Genomic DNA, 26878 nt, shown 5'->3' on the forward strand with positions numbered 1-26878 from the left:
TTGTTCGACCTAAATGTATTTTTAAGCTCGTAATTTGCTTGATTGCCTTGAGGTCACTACAAAGTAAAAAGGCCACCTAATCAACCTGTAGGTATTTGTATATAATAGTTCAATGCTTCTTTTATATACATTTAATAAACAAAACGTCCAATGGACATAATAAGTGCCAACTACTTATAATGCGATGACCGCCTCCTTAGTAGGTATAGTGGTTGCCACGTGAGCGTAGAACCGAGGGGTCCTGGGTTCGATTCCCGGTGGAGACGAAGAAAAAAAAATGTCTCGGTCTGGCAGGACACAGAAGGCTGATCTGAATGAGAAGGCTGATTTTCTTTAGGGACAAGTAGGTACTTGTCCCTAAAGAAAATCGATCAGTGAAACAGATGTATGCATAAGCCCCTTACCCCACTTGGGGACATGGGACTTCACTCGAGTCTCGACACTCACTCACTTATAATGCACCTAATAAGGTATTACGAAACTCAATTTCAAAGACTTCCGTTCACAAATCACAACAAGGGTACAAGTTTTTAATTTGTCAACGTCATAGCAAGACCAAGAGGCACTTTAATTAATGTTGTCCCAAAACTGTCGGCAACACTATTTAGTTTTTGTCCCATTTGTTCGGGAGATGTTTATTAAATCCGGGAAAATAAAGGTGCTATAGAATTTTTATAGGAAAGTGGGAGAATTTATGGCTTTCGGAGTCCAGATGCTTGAGGAAATTGGGGTGATAAAACTGGATAGATTACAAACAAGGTAGTAGATTAAGGAAAACTTAATGTGTAAAATAAGGTATATTTAACATATGAAAGATGAATGTTTGCTTGCTAAAATGGTACCAATAGATTCTCGAAATTAAATAATAAAATTCTCAATTTGGTAGCGTATGAAATCTATGATAGAACATCTTACAGTTATGTTTTGAGCAGTTGGTTTAGGTAAGTTATAAGGATTAGAAATTAAAGCCTTTTTAACGGATTTCAAACGCGATTTATTCATTATCATTATATTATTTTCCCGGTGTTTCGAGCACTTTACAGGGAGCGTGGTCACGTTCACATAATATAATGAATAAATCGCGTTTAAAATCCGTTAAAAAGTCTTTAATTTTTAAATACTCGCGTAAAATCAAACACTAGGCAATATTATAAGGATTAATTTTGGAACATTTTCTTAAAGAGTTTTTCCCCTAAATTATGACTTTGCCGCATAAATTACAAAAGTTCAACCTTGATGTCCTTGATAATCTTTAAAAGTATCTAGGTAAGTATTTTTACGTCTTTACTGGACTTAATCATTAAAACTTGAATCCGAAATTTATTCATATAAAACATTGTAACAATTTACATTCATTCATTATTTTAAATAGCAGACAAACGGTGAACTAAGATAAGGTAAGAAGCGTGGAGTTTGCGAGCTTAGCCGCGAATAAAGCTTTCTTATACAATACTAGCTTTCTGCCCGCGGCTTCGCCCGTGTTGTCTAAACTTAACAAATAATTTGGAAAATCCAAAAATGCACGCCTCATAATTTTTTTTTAATAAATATTTATTTATTTTTGTTTATTTAATAACAATTAAACCACATCGAATCAGACCCTGAAAAATGAAAGGGTTCTATTCCTGAGCATACTCAAGCGTAAGAGAAAAAAAAAGACTCGATTAGTAAAGTATTTCGGTCGCTATCGTGTTAACAAGAAAAAGGATCCGCACATACAGACACACGGACGTCCAAGACAGAACTTTTTTAAACTGTTTTTTAACTAGTTTAAATAACAAAAATGACATCAAAAATATCATGAACGTTAAAAATAGTGTTTTTTCTTAATATGTGTGTGTATGTATTATCTTACAAGTGCAATGTATGATACATAAAGACATTTTAAGTTTGAAAAATCAGATGTTTTGCGCGAAGTGACAGTAGTACCCACCTCAACGCTTCGCTTATGAGGCGTGCAATTGTATCAACCTTCCTCAAGAATCTTGCTATTCATTGGAGGAAGCAGGCTGAAAATAAGTGCAGTGGTTTTTAAGTTTATCGCAACAGAGACGCTTTGATGTATTTTCTTTTTTAATATGTGGTGAAAAATCATGTAATAATAATAATAAATAATAAAAAAAATTCTTTATTGACATAATAATTAAACAGGTCAGAATAATGAATCCTTCGGCTCCCGAACTAGTTTAAAACTGTGTCTCAGGAGCCAAAATATTAAGTAAGTATTCTGTTCTTTGTCTTTTTTCAACGAAGCAGGTCGCAATGAAGCGATTTCTATAGCCTTAAATATGATAAATTATTTATATAAAATGCCTTCACCACTCTATATGTAGTTATACATTTCATCGGCGTGCAACATCTGATCCCCAAGGGAGTGTCCTATAACCACATCACCAAAGCCGCGGGAACAGCCGTAATTGCAAGCAAAGTATGATTATATAACTAAAGTGTTTTAAAGCAAAATAAGCTAAAGCTGAAGCTCATGATGTTAGCGTCGAGCCCAGCTATCTGCTTTTCACGATTTATGAGACAGCTTCTTTTTAGCTGCAATGATTTACTGCAACGGATGATGTTATTGTTATATTCACTCTTTGTTGGACTTTAAAACGGGCTTTTTCGAGTGGAAAAGGCTGAATTTAAACTGAAAACGTTTGAGCAATCAAACCGCGAATTCTTTCAAAAATTCGAGCCTTTTTCGAATTTTGTTTTGTAAATTGTATAACGTATTACAGAAAACCGTTGGTATTTTTCTACAACAATTTTGACAAAAAATGGTTCTTTTGGTAAGTTTGTTGTTATTAATTAATCATGAATATTAGGTATGTTATGTAATAAAATACGAGTTTTTCACAAATCAATTTATACTGTTTTGGCTATATTCTGTTAATGTTTTAGTATTATAATTCTTTCATTCTTGTATATGTAAAAATCCAGTTAATAATAGTAATAGTAAATACTTAAATAAAATCTATACTAATATTATAAAGCTGAAGAGTTTGTTTATTTGAACGCGCTAATCGCAGTAACGAAAAATCGGAAATATCGGTAATTTTTAAAATTCGGTCCGATTTGAAAAATTCAAAATTTCAAAATTTCAGTGTTAGATAGCCCATTTATCGAGGAAGACTATAGGCATTTATCATCACGCTAAAACCTACAGCAGCGGAGCCACGCGGGTGAAACCTCGGGGCGCAGCTAAATTAATATAAACAAGGATTTCACACACATCAATGAATATATATCTAACCCAAATTTATTATTTACGGTGCCATTTCCATAAAAGTTTAACCTAAAATCGTATTTGTTTACACCTCAGTGGCCGAAGCTATAACAACGAAAAACAAATATCTACATCGTAAAAGATCAGTTTGCTAAAGTTTATTATTCTACGCTAGGTGAAATAAACAAAAGGGTATAACCAAACTTTTTACCTTTATCTAAAGCAGAATGTATACAGTTTATATGAACATGAAAAACTACGTTGATCGAAGACGGACCTTTTTTAATTTTTTCAAATTATGACTAAATAGGTATATATTTTTTTGTTTTAATGTTATATCCTTATACTTTATTATTCAATCAATTTTATATACCGATTTACAGAACACTTTTGTCTTAATTAAATTTATAAATGCAATTTGTTACTGTTAAAATATTTAAATTAGGTATAAATAACAAAAAAAAATACAACAAACAATGTAGAGCTAATAAAAGTAAATTCACTAAATATCTAAAAAAATTCGTTCTGTGTCCTTTTTTTCTCTATTTTAAAAATCGTATATTTAAACTTTCAATGACAATAATACATACGTTACTTTACTATTTACTCTATCTTACCCTTCGTCTACAGCCAGCCTAAACTGACCTTATCGGTTTCAATTGAGCAAAACTCGTAAACCCGTAAAAGCTCTCAATGTAAATCGTATTACTTGAGTGATTGGTCTGAATCTAAATGTATTGTATTCTATTTATCTCATTAATATACATAGTATTAGAAGAATAAGTTATTCTTTATGTAAGAGGAAGATAAATGAAGTCATGTGTCACCTGAAAATAGGGTTGCCCAATGCCTACTTGTTATACACGAAAAAATATACCTATTATTTTATATTTTAATTTTTAAGTGTACTAAACAAAAAACAGAGAACATGTGAAAAATGAAAAAAATTGAACAGTATTGTCTGTATATTTTAATTAATATTAATTAAAGATAATATGTTTTTAGTACTTCTACAAGCCTATTTATTAGATAGTCGTCTATACATATATTATTTTTAAGGGGCTTTCAATATTTGCTATGTAATGCCGAAAAACAGTTATTTGCTCAATACTTTTGTAAATATAGTTGGTAACTTGGTAACCCTACCTTAGGCACGCATCCTATTTAAATGTGTAGGTAACATATTTACAAAGCGCTCTATTTTTTGTTGTCTTCCATGACATGAGGAAAATTTTTGTCTCAAAAAGACAAGTATTTTGTTGTTCCTGTTTCCAGTTGAGACTGTAATAAGTTTCAGTAATGAAAATAATCACAATTTGTTAAAACTTTTAGCTTTTATATTTTTAGAAGCCTACGTCATCAAGGAGGTTAATATACATTAATTATTTTCAGAGATAATTTAGTTTTAATCTGTACCGTTATTTCAGTGTTATTCTAATATAGGAAAATGGGAAAAAATATAAAATCGTATATCTTATCCATACTAATATTATAAATGCGAAAGTAACTCTGTCTGTCTGTCTGTTACTCAATCACGCCTAAACTACTGAACCAATTTGCATGAAATTTGGTATGGAGATATTTTGATACCCGAGAAAGGACATAAAGGCTTATTAGACCACCCAATTTTTAGGGACCCTAACCCTAACTAAGAGTGGTGTAATAAGACTTAGGGAGTTAGTGTCCCGATTTAGGGCGATCGGGTCTGCCCGATCTGCCTAGCTCCCTAAGCGCCCTGCAGATTGGGTGATGTAATAACGTTTAGGGCGGTTAGGGAGCTCAGTTGCCGCGCGACTAGTGCGTGGAGTGGCTGCTTTTGTATGTAAGGTGTCACCAAACTTCCCTACTACAGGTTTATATAACTTAAAAGGGAAGTTCCAAATTTTTGTGATCACACCGCCATGTTAACAAATAAATAAATTGTTTAAATCAATTGTTTATTTCATTGTTTTAAAACTCAACAAGTGTTCAAATTGTTCTGCACCTACTCTAATTAATTCATTAAAACTCCCAGTTCAAGCATGCTTAGTATTTGCATATTTGAAAGCTTTTCACGTAACCGCAAATACTCTTTCACCCAGATCTTTCTCTTCTTTTTTTAATATTTGTTATTGCGTCAACGGTTGCCACTGCTACAGCAACTTTTTGAAGTTTCGATACTGACGGCGGCATAATGTATAATGCAACAATACGTTTATCTCACTAGACATTCGCGTATAAACTGAGTTAGGGCCCAATTCGCAGAGAAGTGTAATAAGCGCCGCACTAACTAGGGTACACGCCACACCCTAGATGCAGGGCCCTTGATATCGGGTAGTGTAATAAGGGTATAAGGCTACCTTTTATTGCGAAATATGTACCACGGGCGAAGCCGGGGCGGACCACTAGTATATAGCATATATAGTATAGTATATAGCACGCATTTTACACCACACCGTCTTGGTGTATGTTCATGTGATATCTCTTTTATGTCTATGATAATGTTAAAGCTTTGATGACGTCATAAATGCGTTTATCACTTTCTATTGTTGAATCTAAAGTTATCGTGTATGAGGTACTGATAACTGAATATAATAGCTCTATTATAAGCTATTTCCTTATCTATAATGCTGGAGTATAAAATTATTGGGTTCAGGGAAAATGACGACAATTTTTGTTTGTTTTGATAGGTACCTCAAAATTTTCACCTAGACCAATTTTGATGATTTTTCCTATTTCATTAATCTTTTTATTTAAATTAGGCCTATTTCTAACAATTGGAAAGTGGTTTATTTATTTTTTTTATCTATGTATCTTGTAGCAATCCTTTGCTATTTACTTTAGTTACATCAGTGATGTAGGAACTACTGATTTTTACTCATTTAGCCTCTTTGGAAGGTAAATAAAAACACAAAAATTGATATAAATGTAACTTGTATTTTTAACATAGCACTTATAGGCAGTATTGATTACATTTGTTTATATATTAGACCTGCTTTACATTACTAAGGATCCCGCTGCTTTTTTTAATTATTTTCTTATAAATTAATAAAACATTTGCATTCAAACACATCATTTTTTGTGGGACTATCTGGGTATTGTAAATCAGGTCCATTAATAAATTAAACTATTACTTCAAAACAATAAATATAAATAATCTTATATTCGCTATTGTCAAACATTCTTACGATATTAAGGTGTCTATACAAACTTACACATAAAATTTATAAATTCTAACTAAATGCATTGATTTACTTGGCACTTTGCCAACAGCCGTAATTAGACAAAACTTTCATTACTTTTAAAATCGTATACAAATATATTTTTCTCTTGATCTGGTACATAAACATATCTATTTCTATCACATCGCTCATTCACGTCTAATGTCGCAGAATATACATTGTTCTTAGAGTCTAAATTCAATATTTGTATCTGTTTACTGTTTTCAACAGCAGATTCTGATTTATCATCTTCAACGTGTACTTCTATGTCACTATGATCATTCACTGCTTCGAAATTTACATCATCATGTTTAGAATTATTTACATTAATTATATTACTCAAATCGTCATTCAGTTCGTTCATAGCTGCTATGATTTTCATACTGTTCCGCCTCGTGTTTTCAACGTTAATAATTTCACCCACTTTCATCTGTTGAACTTTTGTGTCGAAAGCTTCTTTGACTTCTTTTAATTTTTTGCTTTCTCTGTTAAAGAAATATCTTTGTGACGATGTTCTATTGCTGTATCGTCTCCAGAAGGAATCACTAGTATTTTGACTACTAGAAAAACCCGTCGATGTGGTTGTGTTAAACGTGTCTCTCCTTTGCATATTCTCTCTTAAATTTCTGCCGCACCTCATCAATTTATTAACTCTCAGTAGTTTTACGAAACCGTCTCTAAACTTCGAAGACATCAAATTGTATAAAATCGGGTTGATCGCCGAATTCAAATATAACATTACTCTACAAAAATACAAAAGTATATAATAACCGTCTATACCTAATGACATTATTGTCTCTGGTGGGAACACGATGATCCACAGAGTGAGAGCCTTGAAGGGGAGGAGACAGATGAAAAAAGATAGAACTACAGTACCAAGCATGAGAATGACTTGCTTCCTGTATCTAATGACGTTGGCTGCATTATTGGAGTTTTTACTATTATGAGCGATAAGTATAGGATTCTCCATGAGGTTCTTCGCGATGATGCTGTACAGGACGAGGAGGATGCCCAGGGGGATGATGAAGAAGACTGCGATGATCAGGATGAAGAATAACGCCGACCAGAAGGTGTCGGCTTGCGTGAGGCAGACGGGGACTTCGGTGCCGTCGTCATACCTCTCGTAGGTGAATGTTGCTACTCCCAGGATTGGACTGTGAAAGAAAATACGTATTATTTTCCAGTTATTTGATAAAAAATGTTTTTAAAACTTGTTGTGTGCGTAAAGTGTCTGTGTCTGTGTATGTGTGGCACAATTTTGTGAAATTAAAATTAATTAATATTTTGTAAATTATCGTATTTAATATTTAATATGTAATGAGTATAAAAGTCAACATAGAATTAAGGTTAGCTGTGATCTGATAAAATTAAATATTCCATCAAAATAAATGTTTTATTTCTACCGCATGTATGTGTAACGTTAAAATACTGTTAATGGAATCCAGATGCAAACAAGTAAACATTGAGATGGATCAATATTTAAACAATTTTTATATTATCTTATTGAAGGAAATTTGATTGCCAGGTAATCCTTAAACTGTTAAACCAATACTCTAATTAGAATGTTGTTATTTACTGAATTTACATTAGTCTGATAGCTTTGAATAACATCGCATCTTTAGGGACCCATTTTATTTTGAATTTCCAATTAAGAATTGGCCTATTAATGTAAATAATTAAAACCTATTAATGTTTTAAGTTGGAAGCTCTCTCTTTCTTAATTCTAACCTTGCTTATATTATAATAATATATTTTTCTTTACTTTCAGGAAATTAAAGTTAAGAATTAAAGTATTAAGTTTCTTTAATTTTTTTTTACACTAATATTTTTTAATAAATTGACGAATTGTAATTGTAATAAATATTTTGAACGCTGTAATTTCCTATAATTAAAGGTGCAGAAGACCATGTACTTAAATAATTAGATGTAACAAATGTAATCTGTATCCTTTGTTGGAAATTCTAAATAAATAAATAAATAAATAAATAAATAAAAACTTATAGAACAAATATATATTTGAAAATCGATTTGAAACGAATGTTCATCTGCCTCTAAGTTTTCATTATGAATGTATGTCGATGCTATTGAAGCAAGTGAAATATTATAGGGTGGGAATAAAAGCCATTAAAACAACATTTTGGCATTGCTCACGAAAGTTACCTTAATCTCAGCAAATTTTTCTACATTACTGAATAGAAATGGTACCCATTATAAGGATATTCAACTTTTTGGCACTGTTCATAGAGGGTATAGATCTCAGTTACTGTATTCGATATTAATGGAGTCTTTTAATCGGCTTCAAAAAAAGGACGATGTTCTTATTTCGACTGTTTTTTTTTTTTGTATTTGATAAATCGATTGAGTGAACCGATTTTGATGTTTCTTTTTCATTTGAAAGATATTACCTACCTTTAAATTTTGTGCTATTTGTAATTATCAATTACTGTTGGAAATACCTCAGTCGTAGAAGTTATAAATTTAAAAAAATATATATATAATTTTTAAATTATAATATTATTATGTTAAAAATACTACGGAACGCCTGGTAAAATTAACTTTTACTTACGTTATTTAATAAATTACTCAGCGTATGTAAATCCCTGATAAAAACCGGCATACTAAGTAGGTTTATTAACATATGGATAACCTTTTGTACATTTTATTTGAATTTGGGCTTGTTGTTGAAACCTAAATCCTGTTTACATGTATCGTCTGACAAATTAATTCTTACTTTTTCTGTCGAAGATTTAAATTGGACCTTTCCTTTAGATCCTGAAGAAAACCCTTTATTGTACACTAGCTGCTCCCCGCGGTTTCACCCCCGTGGCTTCGCTCCTGTTGGTCGTAGCGTGATAATATATATCGCCTATAACCTTCCTCGATAAATGAGCTTACTAACACCGAAAAATTTTTTTTAAATCGGACCAGTAGTTCCCGAGATTAGCGCGTTCAAACAAACAAACAAACAAACAAACAATCAATCAAACAAACAAACAAACTCTTCAGCTTTATAATATTAGTATAGATTGGAAACGATATAAAATAAGATCTTACATCTGGTATCTACTATAGAACTCAACATAAAAATTTTACTTGGAAAAACAGGAATGAATTTTTAATATTTATTTTTGACATATTCCTTCATATTCCAATCACTGCTTCACATTTGTTGATCGGCTTACCTCTATTGACCAACTACGCAAACGATACGTTTATTTGTTTGAACGCGCTAATCTCCGGAACTACTGGTCCGATTTGAAAAATAATTTCGGTATTAGATAGCCCATTCATCGAGGAAGGCTATAGGCTATATTATATCAACACGCTAAGACCAACAGGAGCGGAGCCACGCGGGTGAAACCGCGGAGCGCAGCTAGTGATAATATACGTTCAAAGCCGTTCGATGTCGCTGAAATGTGCACAACTTGTTAGCATACCTAAGAACAATTCTTAGATAAAACTTTCTTTCTTTAACTGTCTTTATGAAAAAATACCAAACTCAATCGTGGAAGATTAAATTCTACAGACACACAGTAACACATGCATATTGCATATATTAAACTTATAACACTTATTTTGTGTTAGATTAAAAATAGTAGGGATAAAAGATGCAGTTAATAGCAAAAAATAACTACAGCAGAAAGTTACTTCCCTAACTAAGTACATTTTAGAATATAACATCATTGAATTATTCTGGTAAACTTACAATTCATTTCATTACTTACCATACCTGTAAAATTAAATAATCTAATGTTTTTCCTACAGTAGAGAAAATCCATCCATACTAATATTATAAATGCGAAAGTAACTCTGTCTGTCTGTCTGTTACTCAATCACGCCTTAACTACTGAACCAATTTGCATGAAATTTGGTATAGAGATATTTTGATACCCGAGAAAGGACATAGGCCACTTTTTATTGCGAAATATGTACAATAATATTATGTAGTAGTTAATAATATCAAATCTTTTTTATTTCTTACTTTTCCGTTTTTGAAGTCGGTTGTTTTTAACGCAGTTATTTTTATTTAATAATTTTTTGTGTATTTTTTTACACGAATCAAACGAGCCCAAACTCGATAAAGTTGAGTCAATATATTACTGAGTTCCTATGGCCACCTTCCGATTCCATCATCAAATCAGCTTCATGTCATGATAATGTTTCATCGCTATCAAATTTACATACGTATACAAAATTTCAGCTCAATCGGTTACCGGGAAGTGAATCAAAATTACTTCCTACATATCAACTTAGTCATCGAGTACAGACTAAAATGCTCATAAAATAAAAACTACGGGGCCTATCCGAAAAAAAAAATATGGGACCAATTCGACACCATCCCGCATCGAACAAAAAAAGAATCACGTAAATCGGTTCAGAAACCTCGGAGTAATCGGTATACATAAAAAAAAAATATACCGGCCGAATTAATAACCGCATAAAATCGCATGGAGAGCTTAATTTTCATTAAAGGCTCTAATCGCACGGAAAGATAAATTTTCACAAAAAAGCTCTAATCGCACGGAGAGCTTAATTTTCACAAAAAACTCTCATCGCACGGAGAGCTTAATTTTCACAAAAAGCTTTAATTGCACGGAAAGCTTAATTTTCACAAAAAGCTCTAATCGCACGGAGAGCTTATTTTTCGCAAAAAACTCTAATCGCACAGAAAGCTTAATTTTCACAAAAAGCTCTAATCGCACGGAGAGCTTAATTTTCACAAAAAAGCTCTAATCGCATGGAGAGCTTAATTTTCATAAAAAGCTCTAATCGCACGGAAAGCTTTATATTCACAAAAAAGCTCTAATCGCATGGAGAGCTTAATTTTCACAAAAAGCTCTAAACACACAGAGAGCTTAATTTTCACAAGAAGCTCTAATCACACGGAGAGCTTAATTTTCATAAAAAGCTCTAATCGCATGGAAAGCTTAATATTCACTAAAAACTAATCGCATGGAGAGCTTAATTTTCATTAAAGGCTCTAATCACACGGAGTTTTATTTTCACAAAAAGCTCTAATCGCACGGAGAGCTTAATTTTCACAAAAAGCTCTAATCGCATGGAGAGCTTAATTTTCACAAAAAGCTCTAATCGCACGGAGAGCTTAATTTTCACAAAAAACTCGTCGCACGGAGAGCTTAATTATCACAAAAAGCTCTAATCGCACGGAGAGCTTAATTTTCACAAAAAACTCGTCGCACGGAGAGCTTAATTATCACAAAAAGCTCTAATCGCACGGAAGGCTTAATTTTCAAAAAAGCTCTAATCGCATGGAGAGCTTTATTTTCACAAAAAGCTCTAATCGCACCGAGGGCTTAATTTTCACAAAAAGCTCTATTCGCACGGAAAGATAAATTTTCACAAAAAAGCTCTAATCGCACGGAGAGCTTAATTTTCAAAAAAACTAATCGCACGGAGAGCGTAATTTTCACAAAAAGCTCTAATCGCACGGAGATCTTAATTTTCACAAAAAGCTCTATTCGCACGGAAAGCTAAATATTCACAAAAAAGCTCTAATCGCACGGAGATCTTAATTTTCACAAAAAGCTCTTATCGCATGGAGAGCTTAATTTTCACAAAAAAGCTCTTAATCGCACGGAGAGCTTAATTTTCACAAAAAGCTCTAATCGCACGGAGAGTTTAATTTTGCAAAAGCTCTAATCGCACGGAGAGCTTAATTTTCACAAAAAGCTCTAATCGCATGGAGAGCTTAATTTTCACAAAAAGCTCTAATCGCACGGAGGCTTAATTTTCAAAAAAGCTTTAATCGCACGGAGAGCTTAATTTTCATTAAAAGCTCTAATCGAACGGAAAGCTTAATTTTCACAAAAAGCTGTAATCGCACGGAGAGCTTAATTTTCACAAAAATCTCTAATCGCATGGAGAGCTTAATTTTCATTAAAAGCTCTAATCGAACGGAAAGCTTAATTTTCACAAGAAGCACTAATCACACGGAGAGCTTAATTTTCATAAAAAGCTCTAATCGCACGGAAAGCTTAATATTCACTAATAAAAATAACTGCGTTAAAAACAACCGACTTCAAAAACGGAAAAGTAAGAAATAAAAAAGATTTGCTACATATTATTTATATGTGCTATTTATTAAAAAGGTTTGATGTCGGTGCACGGGCTTAATACTAAGTGCTTAATGTTCGGCACCAACTTCAAACCTATTTAATAAATAGCACATCCATACTAATATTATAAATGCGAAAGTAACTCTGTCTGTCTGTCTGTTACTCAATCACGCCTTAACTACAAAACCAATTTGCATGAAATTTGGTATAGAGATATTTTGATACTCGAGAAAGGACATAGGCCACTTTTTATTGCGAAATATGTACCACGGGCGAAGCCGGGGCGGACCGCTAGTAAAGAATAAAATCAAAATGTTATTATGAAAGTACCTATACTAAAAGATTGACACAAAGTAGCTACGTGACGTCATGAAGAAAATATAAAACTTATTTTTATCTATTAAAATCTTATATATAAAATTCTCGTGTCACAATGTTAGTCTGCATACTCCTCCGAAACGGGTGGACCGATTCTCATGAAATTTTCTGTGCATATCGGGTAAGTCTGAGAATCGGCCAACATCTATTTTTCATATGTACCACGGGCGAAGCCGGGGCGGACCGCTAGTCTCTTATAAAATTGTATACCGATATTCAATTTTCCCTATATAGCAAACAATATTTACCTTCAACGTAACTCAAGTGTTCAAACAAAGTGCACCGAATGAAAACAAAAGATTTCTATAGAACATTGATCGTTAATACGGTCAGGTATTTTCATAAAATTATAGAGTGTTTATCAAGAAAACCTTAGAGTTTTATATTTTTCATCGATGTAATTTAAGTTTTAAATTGCCTGATGTTTATGTTGAATGTACTTTAAAAAAACCTTGTATAGTGTTATTTATCGAAAGTAACTTACATATAAAAGAAAAGCTTAGGTAATTGGAAAAAAAGAGCGTGTGTGCCGAGCACACGTGTCAGAACTGAAACTTCTTTGCCAAGATTCGAAGATACTAAAATCATCTCCTTACTCCATGACGTGACGGTATTGCCATGACGCGAACTTGAATTTTTACTCTCAACGCGCCTAAAGAAGTTTCACTTAAAAAAGTCTTGAGAACCAGCCAAATAAATATGAAGTTTTGATTAAATCTTAATATTTCATGAATTTTTATAATAACCATCGAATAATTACTAAATCCATAATTTCCTTTTACAAATAAACAAACAAATTCTCAACAAAAATTATTAAATAGTTCACAAAAGATCACAATAACCATTGTCGAGGCGACGCAATAACCGCGCTATGACAATAATGGATCGGAATGTAAACTTCAATAAGCGAACTTGCTTTTAAATAAATATCGGAATGTGGAAAATATTTCGCTTTTGACGATGCAGATATATACTATCCTACTAATATTATAAATGCGAAAGTTTGTGAGGATGTGTGTGTTTGTTACTCTTTCACGCAAATACTACTGAACAGATTACAATGACATTAAGCACACACATATAGGGTAACTTGGATTAAGACATAGGATAGGTACCCGGAAATCCCACGGGAACGGGAACTATGCGGTTTTTCTTTGAAAACGCGGGCGAAGCCGCGGGCGGAAAGCTAGTTAGATATAATGTAATAGTTAACGAAGATTCTGTTGTATTATTACCTAAATTGTAACGTTTTTAAATGATATAATGCAGTCTGCAGATGCTTCTTAAAAAACTGTTCAGTACAGAAAATTTAAATACAGGAATTCTAAAAACATTATATTCATTCAAACATTGTACTATGTTATAAGAATGTTTTCATTCTTATAATATACTAGCGGTCCGCCCCGGCTTCGCCCGTGGTACATATTTACGTTTTCTCTACATAAAAACCATCCTCGTACTTCAAGGAATATAATAAAAAAAGAATTATCGAAATCGGTTCAGCCGTTCTCGAGTTATGCGCTTACCAACACATTTTGCGATTCATTTTTATATACAGGGTGTCCCAAAAAGTAGTGATGAACGGAAGCTGGGAAGTAGAGGACCAAGAGGGCTATCCGAATCACCCCCATGTGTGTTATGCGATTTTTCGTATTTTCAGAGTTATTACATTTTTTTCAATTTTTCATCTATCGCCGAGTACGATGAGATTTTTATTTATGGTGACGTGAATTATTGCGCTAGATGCTTGATTTTTTTTTGTGTGCTAAGCTGAAAAATAGGCCAATTCAGTATGGTAACATTTACTATCGTTAGATCTTCGAATGGAATAAAAAAAAGAATTAAATGCCAAGAAAGATAAAATTACCCAGTATGTTCATAACTTCAAGGGCCCATAAAAAAATAAAATCACATAAAAAAGGTTTTCCATTTGGCTTTTAAAAACTTGCTCTATCGATCAGGTAGCTACCCTAAAAATTTCATTTTATTATTCTGAAGGCTTCAATCGAAAAATTTAAATCTAAATGTGGTAAGTGCAAAATTTTTATTAACAAGATGATCATTAAAACCAATAAATAGGTGTTTGTAACTCCGAAAATACGAAAAATCGCATAACACACATGGGGGTGATTCGGATAGCCCTCTAAGTCCTCTACCTCCCAGCTTCAGTATATCACTACTTTTTGGGACACCCTGTATAAGATTAAAACAAACAAATCAAAGTATTAACTACTGACAGTACTTGCTATATCTAAGTTAAAAGTAAAAATAGATATCAACCATAAGTCTGATTCATTAAGAATCAATTTCTAATGACTGACAACAAAACAAAATAGTATTAACATACAGTCTACAATACTGCAAAATGTAACATAACAAGCGAACATATAACACAAAATAAACTTTTTATTAATTTGTCAAAAGGATTTCTTTAAAGCAATATCGTATAAAACTAGTAAACCAAACATGTAAGTAACATCTGCTGCCACTCGAACATCTCAGCCACTCTTCAAACTTTACTGTTTATTTCATACTAGCTGACGCCTGACCCGCGCAACTTTGTCTGCTCTCAAGAGGTATATTTTCATCGCTTTTGTAATATTTTTCATAGCTTATCTACTCCGATTGGTCTCCTATTGGTGGTATTATACTTATAGGTAAATCTATGTAACGATTCATGTGCTTCTAGAGAACATTTAGAAAAAAAAAATAATAGAGAGTAATTGTAGACTATAAAATGTATTTTGTCGGTAAATGGACTATCAAATTTTTTGTGTTAAGGAACTTGTAGTTCCTGATATTACCATAGTAAGAAGTCCTTCAGATTTATACTATTTATATAGACTAGCACTGCCTGCGACTTTGTTTATTTAGTCTTCACAGTTCAGTTTTTGTGAAATGAAAAAATATACTTACTTAATCTTTACTTTCATAAACCAAGGATTCATTTAAATAATATAAAGGCAAATGTAAGTTCGTCAGTCTTTCTAAGACGATTACAATATTTTTTTGTATACATCAACTACAAATACTGTATCTACTTCTTCAATAAAATGTAAAAAAATAAATAAAATGCAATCAATTGTTCAATTAATTTATTAAACAATCCTTCAATAGTCTTTTATTTAATAAAGCAATAAGATTATAATTTAAACTACCTATCTACATACAGTATTGCAACTTACTTAAAAATTAAACTAAAAAAGCCTCCTAACATATATACAAAATCATAATCAGGTTCTCATAATATTAAAAAACAAATTCTATTCTATCAACAAATATAGCAAAACCCAAATTAAATAAATATTAAAATACAATTAAAACGTCTTTATATCTGTATACAAAAATCTAACTTTATAAAAATTTCTATATTTCTTTCGACAGATTACATAATATAAAAACTATTACATATCTCTTCATGAAAATAGATTACATAATACGTAAATGCATTTGATTTATGTACAGTGATTAATCAATATTTCACTTATTAAGCTCCAATTTTATAGTCATTTTATCTCATAACTCTTTTATAATAACCACAATACACTTGGATATAACCTCATTTGAAAAATTGGCAAGAATAGCTAATATTTTGTTCAAAAGTACATTTGACTAGTAGCATAAGGGTGCCTTTCCACCGATAATGTGCGAGAATGTGCAGCGAGGAATGTGGTTGTTAAAAAAATCATATCACTTTTGAAGTTTGAAGCGTTTAGCGTATGAAGCGATACCAATTACCACAGAATACATAATAGTAGCTAAACGCTACAGAACGGACACTCACCGCCTCCCGCCAAAATTAAACACTTACCTCACCCCGCACGATCAGTCTAAAAATGGTCCACATTTTACTGCAAGGACGATACGCAACGAAGATTGACAACATTAATCAAATTGACTTAAAGTAATTTATTATTTTGGATTTAAGATTATCGTTTTTCGTAGAAAATGGTTAGATTTTGTGCTGTTTACGGATGTATTTCATCAGAAAAACGCGAATTTTTTTTTACGCTAGTCACAAATGCGCCAACCATAAAGCGTTAACTCACACATTTGCAGTCTCTACAGTGTGACTGTCAAAACGATAATTTTGTATGGAGTGTCCGGGATGTGGCGATACTATTGGTTATTTACATTCACATTCCTCGCTACACATCCTCGCACATTAATGGTGGAAAAGCATCTTAAAGTCTCTATGGGTTAATATATCTTGATGTCTACACAGATCAAACAAAGCTCTCCGGAAAATCGTAATCAACACTCTTAGATTTGATGCCGACAACGCAATCAACCTTTATCTTTTCATAGACAACGAACTTTTTATGACCATCGCCCTCTAAACTTTTCGCTTTAGCGCTGTTTATGAGGACACTTCGTCTGAGCGATCCTTGATCACGATTACCCAGATCGAGTTCCACATCCAGTCTATTTTTAACATTGGAATGACCTATAAATCTCGCGCCCTCCACGTCCCCTGTCCTATCTACTTGTAAAATATTCCTCACTTCCGTCATGTTACCTTCGCTGCGCATTCTGTTTATTTTTTTCGGTTTAGCCTCACACACCGGAGCTGAGTGCTGCCTTATAAATCTTCTGTTATTGAATATTCTATCGAAAAATCTGTTGTGCTTAGCGGTATCTTTGCTTTCTTTGGTGTCGGCTTCTGTGTCACTTTTATCGATACTACTTCGATGTGTGAACAATTTCTTCAAGCTATTCGTTGTTCTAGAAAGACTACTGCTAGTCGTCGACCCGTTAGTTACAGTTCGTTGCACTCGCCTATTCTGACTCTTATCAGAAGTGCGCTTGTAACAAATACACACTTTGCAGAACCCTATACGAAATTTCGATGACATTAAGTTATATAAAATTGGATTTATAGCGGAGTTTATATACAACATTATTCTAGAAAAATACAATAAATTATACCACTTTTCGGGGCTTATATTGTCCGATAGTTCTGATGGCGTAACAATTATCCAGAGCGCCAACACTCGGTAAGGCATTAAGCATAGAAAGAAGCACAGAACCACTGTCCCTAACATTAAAATCACTTGTTTTCTTGCTCTCACATTATAAGGATCTACTGTCTTATTCATCACCACTTTGGAAGCTGCTGATATCAAATTCTTAGCTATAACTGTGTACAGGACAATTAGAATAATAAGAGGTAGCAGGTAAAGGAATATTATGACCATCACGAAGAATGTGATTTCCCAAAACGTCACAGCTTGTGTTAGACATTGCTCGAACGTTCCATCTTGCCTCGTCACTGTATGCAGCTCCGCGATCCCCAAGATTGGACTGAAATAGAAGAAATCCATTAAAACCAAATCACAATTTTAATCTCTAACATTTCATTCTAATTGCAAACAGAAAAACAATACCTAAATTAAAAGATAGGAAAACTACGAAAAACAACCCAACCGAAAGGAAAAACAAACATGTTATAACAAATGATGTGTGAAAAAGAAAATGTGTATGTAAAAACGGAAAAGACGATAAAATCAGGGGTGCAAAGCATAGTGAGGTGCGAATGTAAAGCTAGTCGTACAAAGCTGTCATATATATTGTTGTGTACGAACCTTGTTCTCAAAGGGTTCTTGGCGGTTAATCGCATGCACGATTTGTCATTATCACTTTTAAACGATTATTTTATGAAATTATTATGTATCTTTTTGAATATTTACAAAACGATATTGAATATGAAAATCGTGTGATATTAAAGACTTTTTGGGTAATAATTTACGCTATGCTAGTTGTATTATATCCTTATCGATACATAATTGAATAGAAACATCTAAAAACAAAATCTTAACCCGTTTTCTTTCGCTAGGGCTTGTTGATAATAAAGACTTGATAAATAAAAGTCTATCTGTAAGTACTAAGTAGTTAAGTAATCACTACCTCAAAAGTTAATAAATCCCGAGCAAAACTTGAAGCAAACACAACCTCAAGAGCCTACAATTGAAAAACTTGGTCAGCAAATATTAAACTAGCTGTGCCGCACGCGGGCAAAAGCAAGTATTTTTTATAACTTATGTATGGTATGTGTTATGTGTTATCCTGCTAGATAAGTACCTAGTAAGCTACACAACTGCAAAGTATCATCAAAATCCGCCCAGCGGTTTTCACGTGACATAGTAACAGTCTAAACGTACATTCTACAAACATTCGTTTATAATATTAGTATTATGCGCTGCTTCTTCAAAGCGATTATATCAAAACATATTATTTTAAGCGTATTCTTAGCTAGCATGTAATATTACTTTCAATTTCACAAGGCGACCCAAATTGTGAACAATACAGTACAAGTTAGTACTGGTACCAGGAATGGTCCATAAAATGCAGAAGAACTTGCAAGTAAGTGTCGTCAAACCGTTGCTCTGGGGCCATAAACCGTGGCTTTTAGGTTACGTTATGTATTGATAAAAGATAGATAAATTGGTTTTAAGAATATGTTTGTCTTCTTGGTTATATTATAGTGTGGTGCAGATGTATATTTTTTATTTAGTTGCATGTATTCTAAAGATTGGTTTAAGCTATTCATAAGTGTGATTTAGGATACGTAAACTTTGATTTATGCCAAGTTTAGTTTAAATTGCATGTTATATTGTGCGGATATAATTTACTAAATCATTGGTTTATATTTCGTTTATGAATAAATAGACATATTCCTCGACGCTGTTTGGATAATTTCGATAATTATAATAAATCGCAAGTTTAGAAAACATCAATTACTTTAAAAGTCGATGTTGATATTTTTTTCACAAACAATAATTCTGATTTTGGAAATTAAGATTTCTTGTTTGTGTTTTACTGTTCGTCCTTTATACTATTTCAGCTCAATTACTTGCTGAACCGTTTATGAATCATATTACTAAGTATTTAAGTACCTTTAGTTAAAAAACATTCACAAAAAAGAGACTGGGTACTAGTAGTTAACTTTTACATAGCAATTAGAAAGTGTTTCTTTTTATATTTCTAAATCTATTTAACGCTAGTTTCATGGCGCACTATCCAATAATGCTTGCTCCGCTTACAGGATTAAATCGCTACTTTATTTTTTAATTAAAGCAAAAATTTGCATCGCACGACGGGGTTAACTTAATGAAGACCCATTGATGGGGTCAGTGACTCTTTGATGCAATTTGTGTAACGAAGATATTGATTCAAAAACTTTGTAACAGAGATTATAAAATTAGTGTGCCGAGCACACGTTCAGAAGTAAAACTGCTTCGTAAAATTCAAAGATACCAAAATCGTCGCCCTACTGCATGACGTGATGGTGACCTTGAAATATTACACTCAACGCGCCTATAGAAGTTTCACTTCAAAAATTGTGTTTTCTTCTCATCTAAATGAAGTACCTAGATATAATTAATTTTAAGTGGCAAGTTCGGTTTCATATTATTAAACTATTATAACAAAAATGAATCGCGAAAAAGAACGCGCTCAAGTAACTATATAATATTTATTAGTAAATTCCTATTTCTAATGTCAGGATTTCTATAAATAAAATCCCTCACAAAAACAAATACATCTTATTTTAATTTTGTTTTAATCAATATTCTTAGCAGACCATTAGGAAAACAATATTTATTTAATGATCCTCCCACGTTTGAACGTTTAGAAGAAAAACCTTTTATTTTCAGCTAAATAATTGTACAAAAAGAAGTTATCTTTACAAGAATATGATATTTATATAATAAAATTGCACGATTTCTGACACGCGTCCGCGGATAATCTCGCAAAGCTGTACTTTATTATTTATATTTCTATTTCATTTGACGTTATCGACGAAACTTGCTGAATTTATCTGTCTCCGCTTATTCTGTACAGACTTCTTTATAAAATATTGTACTAAACTAGCTGGTTTCCCCGGCTCTACACGTGTAGACGATAAGCTAAACCCTAACATTTATTTATTCAAAACTAACTTTCCGCCCGCGGCTTCGCCCGCTTTTTCTAAAACATAATAAATTATATACTTAAACCTTCCTCTTGAATCACTCTATCTATTAAAAAAACCGCATCAAAATCCTTTGCGTAGTTTTAAAGATTTAAGCATACATAGGGACATAGGGACAGAGAATCTGTTTTATACTATGTAGTGATGATGTAGTGAAGATTTCGTTTAAAAGCGCTTGTGGATCATCAAAATACAGAAAATTTTACCATTACTATTTACTACGCAAAATAAACTTAAATATCAAGTAGAGACAACTACAAACCAAAAATTATTAGAATTTGTTCAGCCTTTCTAGACTTTTTTGATGTGAGACAAACACTTTCTTTGTATTTAGATTTCGATGGATAGATTGGAGAAATATTGCTACTTTTGGTATATAAGAAATAGGTCAAGTATGTTTTGTGAAATCGAGTGGCTACTTTCAATTTTTGGGTCACTGAGAATCAGTATTGTTAACTGTAATTTACAGACCTGCCTGCAAAAGTACCTATTGTTGAAAATAAACCGCCTTTTATTGTGGTTTGATTAAAGTCTTATTACATTTGTCATTTTTATTTTTATAGTTTTTATAACGCATATTTTCTGTGTGGATTTAATACATTGATTTTTAGCAAATAAATATAGTAATAATAATAAGGTATATATAGGTATATATATAGGTAGTAAATGGTTAATCAATTCAAGTCTATTTGAATAAATTAATGTTTGATTTTGAGTAATCAAACTAGTAGGTATTGCTGAAAAGAACTTTACGTAATTTGGCACATAAACACTATTCTATTCACATTATTAGTAGCACGATGAAATATTGACTTAATTCTACTTATACAAGTAGAAGTAGTACATATCTATAATTTTCTAATTATGATTCGTTATTTGTAACATTATCAAGACATATTATAGGAATAACTAAATAATGGAAAAACTAGAGATGATATCAATATGAAAATCATTCTTCTCTATTTTGTATTTTTAATATTTTTTCTTAATTTTTGTATCATAAACGAGAACGTCATAGATATATGTAAATGTATTTTCATATAACTAAACCAGTCTCATTTGAAAACTGCCTTTTCTAATATGAAAACGTTTAAACGGCAGTCATTAATTTCAAAGGTAATCACGCATACTAATTTATCTCTCTGCTAATGATCATTTCAAGTGCTATAAAAAGCTCGAAACGGTTCATTATGTTTCATGTGATCTGGATAAAGATAGGCCCTTAAGGACTCATGTATATACATATAGATAGATAAAACTAGTTATGCTCCGAGGTTTCACGTGCGAAAAAAAACTTTAACCAATTTCAATCATATTGAGTTGATTTTTGAAAAAAACTATAAGGAAAAACTTAACGCAATTTCAACACAATTTGTTTTTTAAAATAGTCTTTGTTTTCAGCTATTTTTTATTCCAAATCCCATGGAAATCGGTTTTGTAGTGCAGCTGCTAGCGATTGTTTTTTTGTGTTAATTTTTTCAAATATCATAACCACATAATTACTCCGAAAGATTTATTAAATTATTTACTATTCAATTACGCTTGCTCGACAAAAGTCTCATATAACACGAACACAGTCATGTGCATAAACTAGCCAATAAATCTGAATAAAAAATAGCCCTTCATCCCAGAAAACGTCTGCATATCAAAACTTGTTCAATATATTCCCATTTCTGACAGCCCTATTGCTTAGTCAATTCAACTTTACATATCAAATGGCCCGAAAGTATAGCTTGAAAAATGCTGAACGCTAAATATGAAAAGTTTTAAGTGTAAGGAAACCTGCGAGCCAATTTAGTGGACGTTTTGACAGCGTATCACAAGATATCGAGGAGTTTTATTCGTTAGGGTTGCGCTCTCGGAGTTATTTCTATACTTTATGGGTGCGATGCTATGTTGAATTTGAAACAAAGGAAAAATCTAGAAGGTTTATTCTTGTTTTAGATAAAATTATTTATGATAAAAACTGCTTTAGTGCAATCTATACTAATATTATAAAGAGGAAAGGTTTGTGTGTATGTATGTATGTATGTATGGTTTTCACGCATAAACTACTGGACCGATTTTGATGAAATTTGGCTCAGATAATCTTTAGACTCTGACAAAGAACATAGGCTACCGTTTATTGCAAAATATGTAGGTACCACGGGCGAAGCCGGGGCGGACCGCTAGTTTAAAATAAAGTTGTTATGTTCAACTTTTACTTTCTTAGAACTTATTTATAAAAAGTAAATTTAACGTAAACATAGACCCTCTTAAAAAGTTTTAACAATTATTATATTACAAAATTTGATAGATTGAATAGTCCAGAACTTTTTAATGTTATATTTTACAAGTCCATTCATTTACTTGTCGTGAGATTTTAAAATTTTATAAACTTAAAAAGGCTTCAATCTATATGAATACTAAATCTATTATATCGCAAGTAATTCCTGCTTTTGACCCAATGCAGTATTCAATTCTCAGAAACAGATGTCGCAAACTGTCATCAAACAATGGATTAACAATTGTCCCATCGAAGCTTCCAGAACTTTCGATACAGAAGTTCCACGGAACTTTATATTGCGAACTAATTGTCGAATTTCCTGAAATTTAATGCTTTATTGAAATGGTGGAATATTTGGAACGCTGCGTTTTCTGTTTGATTAGTTCTTGCAAATTGGATATAAATTGTACCTATTAGTGTTATGAATATTACCTATTTTACGTATTTACGGTAGTTATTTAAGTATAAGTAGTTAAAAATCTCAACATTTTTTAAAACAAACTTTTTATCTCGTCTGCCTATCTATTCGCGATTATAACAAAAAATAAAAAAATAATTTATAAAATTGTTGCAATAATAATATCATGAAAATCTTTTGTTTTTAATTCATTTAAAATCAATGAAATTTTATAAATGTGGAAAACAATAAATTATTCCTTATATAAGTATCTCTTTCACATACAAGTTAGTAGACACGTCACACGAACCAAAAAAAATATTAATATTTATTTAAAAAATTCGTGTTTATTAACACGTTACATCCTTCAAACCCATCCTAATATATTCTTGAAATAATATTTATATAATCTTATATATATAAAAAATGAATCGCAAAATGTGTTGGTAAGCGCATAACTCGAGAACGGCTGAACCGATTTCGATAATTCTTTTATTATTATATTTCTGGAAGTACGAGGATGGTTCTTATGTAGAGAAAACGTAAACATGTACCACGGGCGAAGCCGAGGCGGACCGCTAGTGTACCTATAAAAAATGAATCGCAAAATGTGTTGGTAACCGCATAACACGAGAACGGCTGAACCGATTTCGATAATTCTTTTTTTATTATATTCCTTGAAGTACGAGGATGGTTCTTATGTAGAGAAAACGTAAACATGTACCACGGGCGAAGCCGGGGCGGACCGCTCGTTAATTTAATAAGTATTTGATAACAGCAGTAATACAAAACACACAAGCGAACCCCAGAAGTTTCTATGTGGGGTATCGATATAGCATTATAAATATTTTGTGCGTATTATGCATTTAAAACATGGTAATATCACACCAAACCAAACAAAACCAATGGTTTATATGCTTGTTAAATATTTCGCATAATTCTAACAATTCGCCTTCGCTTCGCTTTTACTAAAAAAATAACGAAGCTATGTTATTTAAATTGACAAATGTGATAAAATCAGTTCGATAGATTCAAGGCGCAAAACATACTTCATATTTAAAAATCTTGTCATTCATTTAAACATCATTCTTAATTAATTCTTATTTGGTTATCACCTTAAAGATCTGTTTACCTTATAATTACTTTATTAATCGAAATCACACCCTTAGACTTTCCCATTAACACGATACATTGCTCGCTCACCAAGCGCCCCAAATACACATCTACTAAACAAAACAGCAAACAACCACGCCAGCGCACATATTACCATAGCCGATCACCATACCTTCCCAACATCGCTATCCATTGCTCGCTCATCAAGGTGGCTTGATGCTTTGTTTACTAAACTAAACAAAGCAGCGAGGAACCACGCCAGCGCGCATGTTAACGCTACCCTACCACACTTTTCATACTTCACAATCCATCGTTCCCTCACCAAATACATTCCTAGTTAACAAAAGCAGCAAAGAACCACGCCAGCGCACATATTCAAGTTATTCTAGCATACTTTCCCAACATGCAATGGCTCTATCACACTTCATCATCACAATCCATTGCTCGCTCACCAAGCGTCCTAGAATACATACCTACTGTGTTCAGCGGCAAATAACCACGCCAGCACACATTTAACGCTACCCTACCACACATTCCAACATCACAATCCATTATCCCCTTACCAAATACATTCCCAATAATAAATATAGCAGCAAACTTAAAAGCACACTTTTCAAACACCATAGTCCATTGCGCGCTCATCAAGCCACGCCAATACGTACCTAGTAAACAAAGCAGCAAAGAACCACGCCAGCGCACATATCAACGTGGCCCTTGTCTTGGTGCACACGTAGCCAGCTCGGAGGGGCTCACAAATCGCGTAGTATCTCTCAAAGCTGATCGCCAGAATGGTAAGTACGGACGCGTGGGCGACTGTTAACTCGACGAAGGGCACTGCTAGACCTGTAATATAGTGTTTTATTAATTGAAAGAATTTTTATATGTTTTTTTAGCGATTAGTAATTATTGACATTAATACGATTTTTTGTTTAACATCAAAATATTACGAAGTAATTTTGATAGAGATTGGAGATTACAAAATAGGAAGTAAATAAGGATTCGATGCTATATTATTTATTATCAAAATCCAAATCAAAAATATTTATTCAGTAACAAATTTGTTAACAATATCAGTCTGAGACATCCTTTTAAGCATTTAAAATTTAAATGCTTGTGTTAGAACATCTCGCTCTTCCTATAGTACATTACCATTTATTGTTACACGAATAACATTTTCTTCAATAAAGTATAAAGTCATATATAAAGATGAATCTCAATGAAAATTATTAAATTAACAATAAGAAAAACTTATATCTCAGAAATTTATTAAACGTTTTTGATGCATTATTTAAGTTCACAAGTGCTAGGTATGTGTTATGACATCATCTATTACATACAGATAATTACATTTCCCAACCTAAACCTAATTTCCAGTCCCTCATAGCTTGCTAAGTCTAAAGTGATAAATTATACCCGCATGCTGTTCTATTGATAAGCTCTATCTAATATAATCTTAGTTAAAACCCGTTACTTGTATATTCTAACATTTTCTATAATTTTTAGAAGCAATATTTTATAACTTAGGTACATACGTGGGTTCATATCTATACATGATTTTAAAGTGAAACTTTTATTACATCGTCTCAAACTTTTTGGTCTGTGTAGCGCATGTCGCGTGTATCGCCTGTGTCGCGTGTGTCACGCGACATGCGCTACACAAAGCAGTGTTCGGAACCGTTCGAACAGTTTCACTTTTACCGTGGTTTCATAAAACCACACAACATTTTTTTTTAATAAAATCGAAGTTTATGTAATGTGAAAGTAACGGTTGTATCAAGTTCTTTAGTTTTTAAATTATATCTTACTGATAATTATAATACGATGTTCTGTCGTTCACTGAACTTCTAGGATTCAATCAAGACAGTCTTTAGTTTATGGAAATCGAACCCAGGCCATGTGTAATCTTTATGTAAGTTTATCCAGGAACAACTCGGACGAAGCCGGCACCAGCAACTAGTGTTAGAAGTCTTCACGCAATCCTAACAATATTTCACATAAAAACTCGTTTGTCTGTTCGTCTCGCCTCAAACCACTAAACTGATTTTGATGAAATTTGGTACAGAGGTTAAGATAATTTAGTATGGAATCAAGGCGATTTTTCCTTGGAATACAAGGGCAAAGCCGCGGGCGGAAAGCTAATAAATAAATAAAGCTAAATGAAATAGCTTTTAATGTATGCTCTTACTAAAATGGTGGATTATCTCCTATAGCATTCTACTTGTAAACAAATTAATTAAATGCATTTCATTAAGACA

General features: G+C 32.5%; 1 protein-coding gene across 3 annotated transcripts in view; it reads right to left on the reverse strand.

Moving 5' to 3' along the window:
* Nucleotides 1-6229: 6229 nt before the first annotated feature.
* The window catches only part of LOC149477836 (thyrotropin-releasing hormone receptor-like), a 73295-nt gene continuing 52646 nt past the window's right edge, over nt 6230-26878 (reverse strand). For 2 of the 3 annotated variants that reach the window (XM_089709772.1, XM_089709773.1), the window contains 2 exons: nt 25286-25466; nt 6230-7574 (listed from right to left, as the gene is read on the reverse strand). In XM_089709772.1, the coding sequence (XP_089565898.1) occupies nt 6479-7574; nt 25286-25466 (1277 nt within the window). In that variant the 3' untranslated portion in view covers nt 6230-6478. Of the gene's footprint in view, nt 7575-16293; nt 18180-25285; nt 25467-26878 lie in introns of those variants that run through there. The other variant, XM_089709774.1, reaches the window with a different exon arrangement.

The sequence above is a fragment of the Colias philodice genome, chromosome 23 (assembly GCF_061535455.1).
Source record: "Colias philodice isolate Cphi_HAF_F1 chromosome 23, ilColPhil1 Martin Lab GWU primary, whole genome shotgun sequence".
Classification (NCBI taxonomy): Eukaryota; Metazoa; Arthropoda; class Insecta; order Lepidoptera; family Pieridae; genus Colias; species Colias philodice.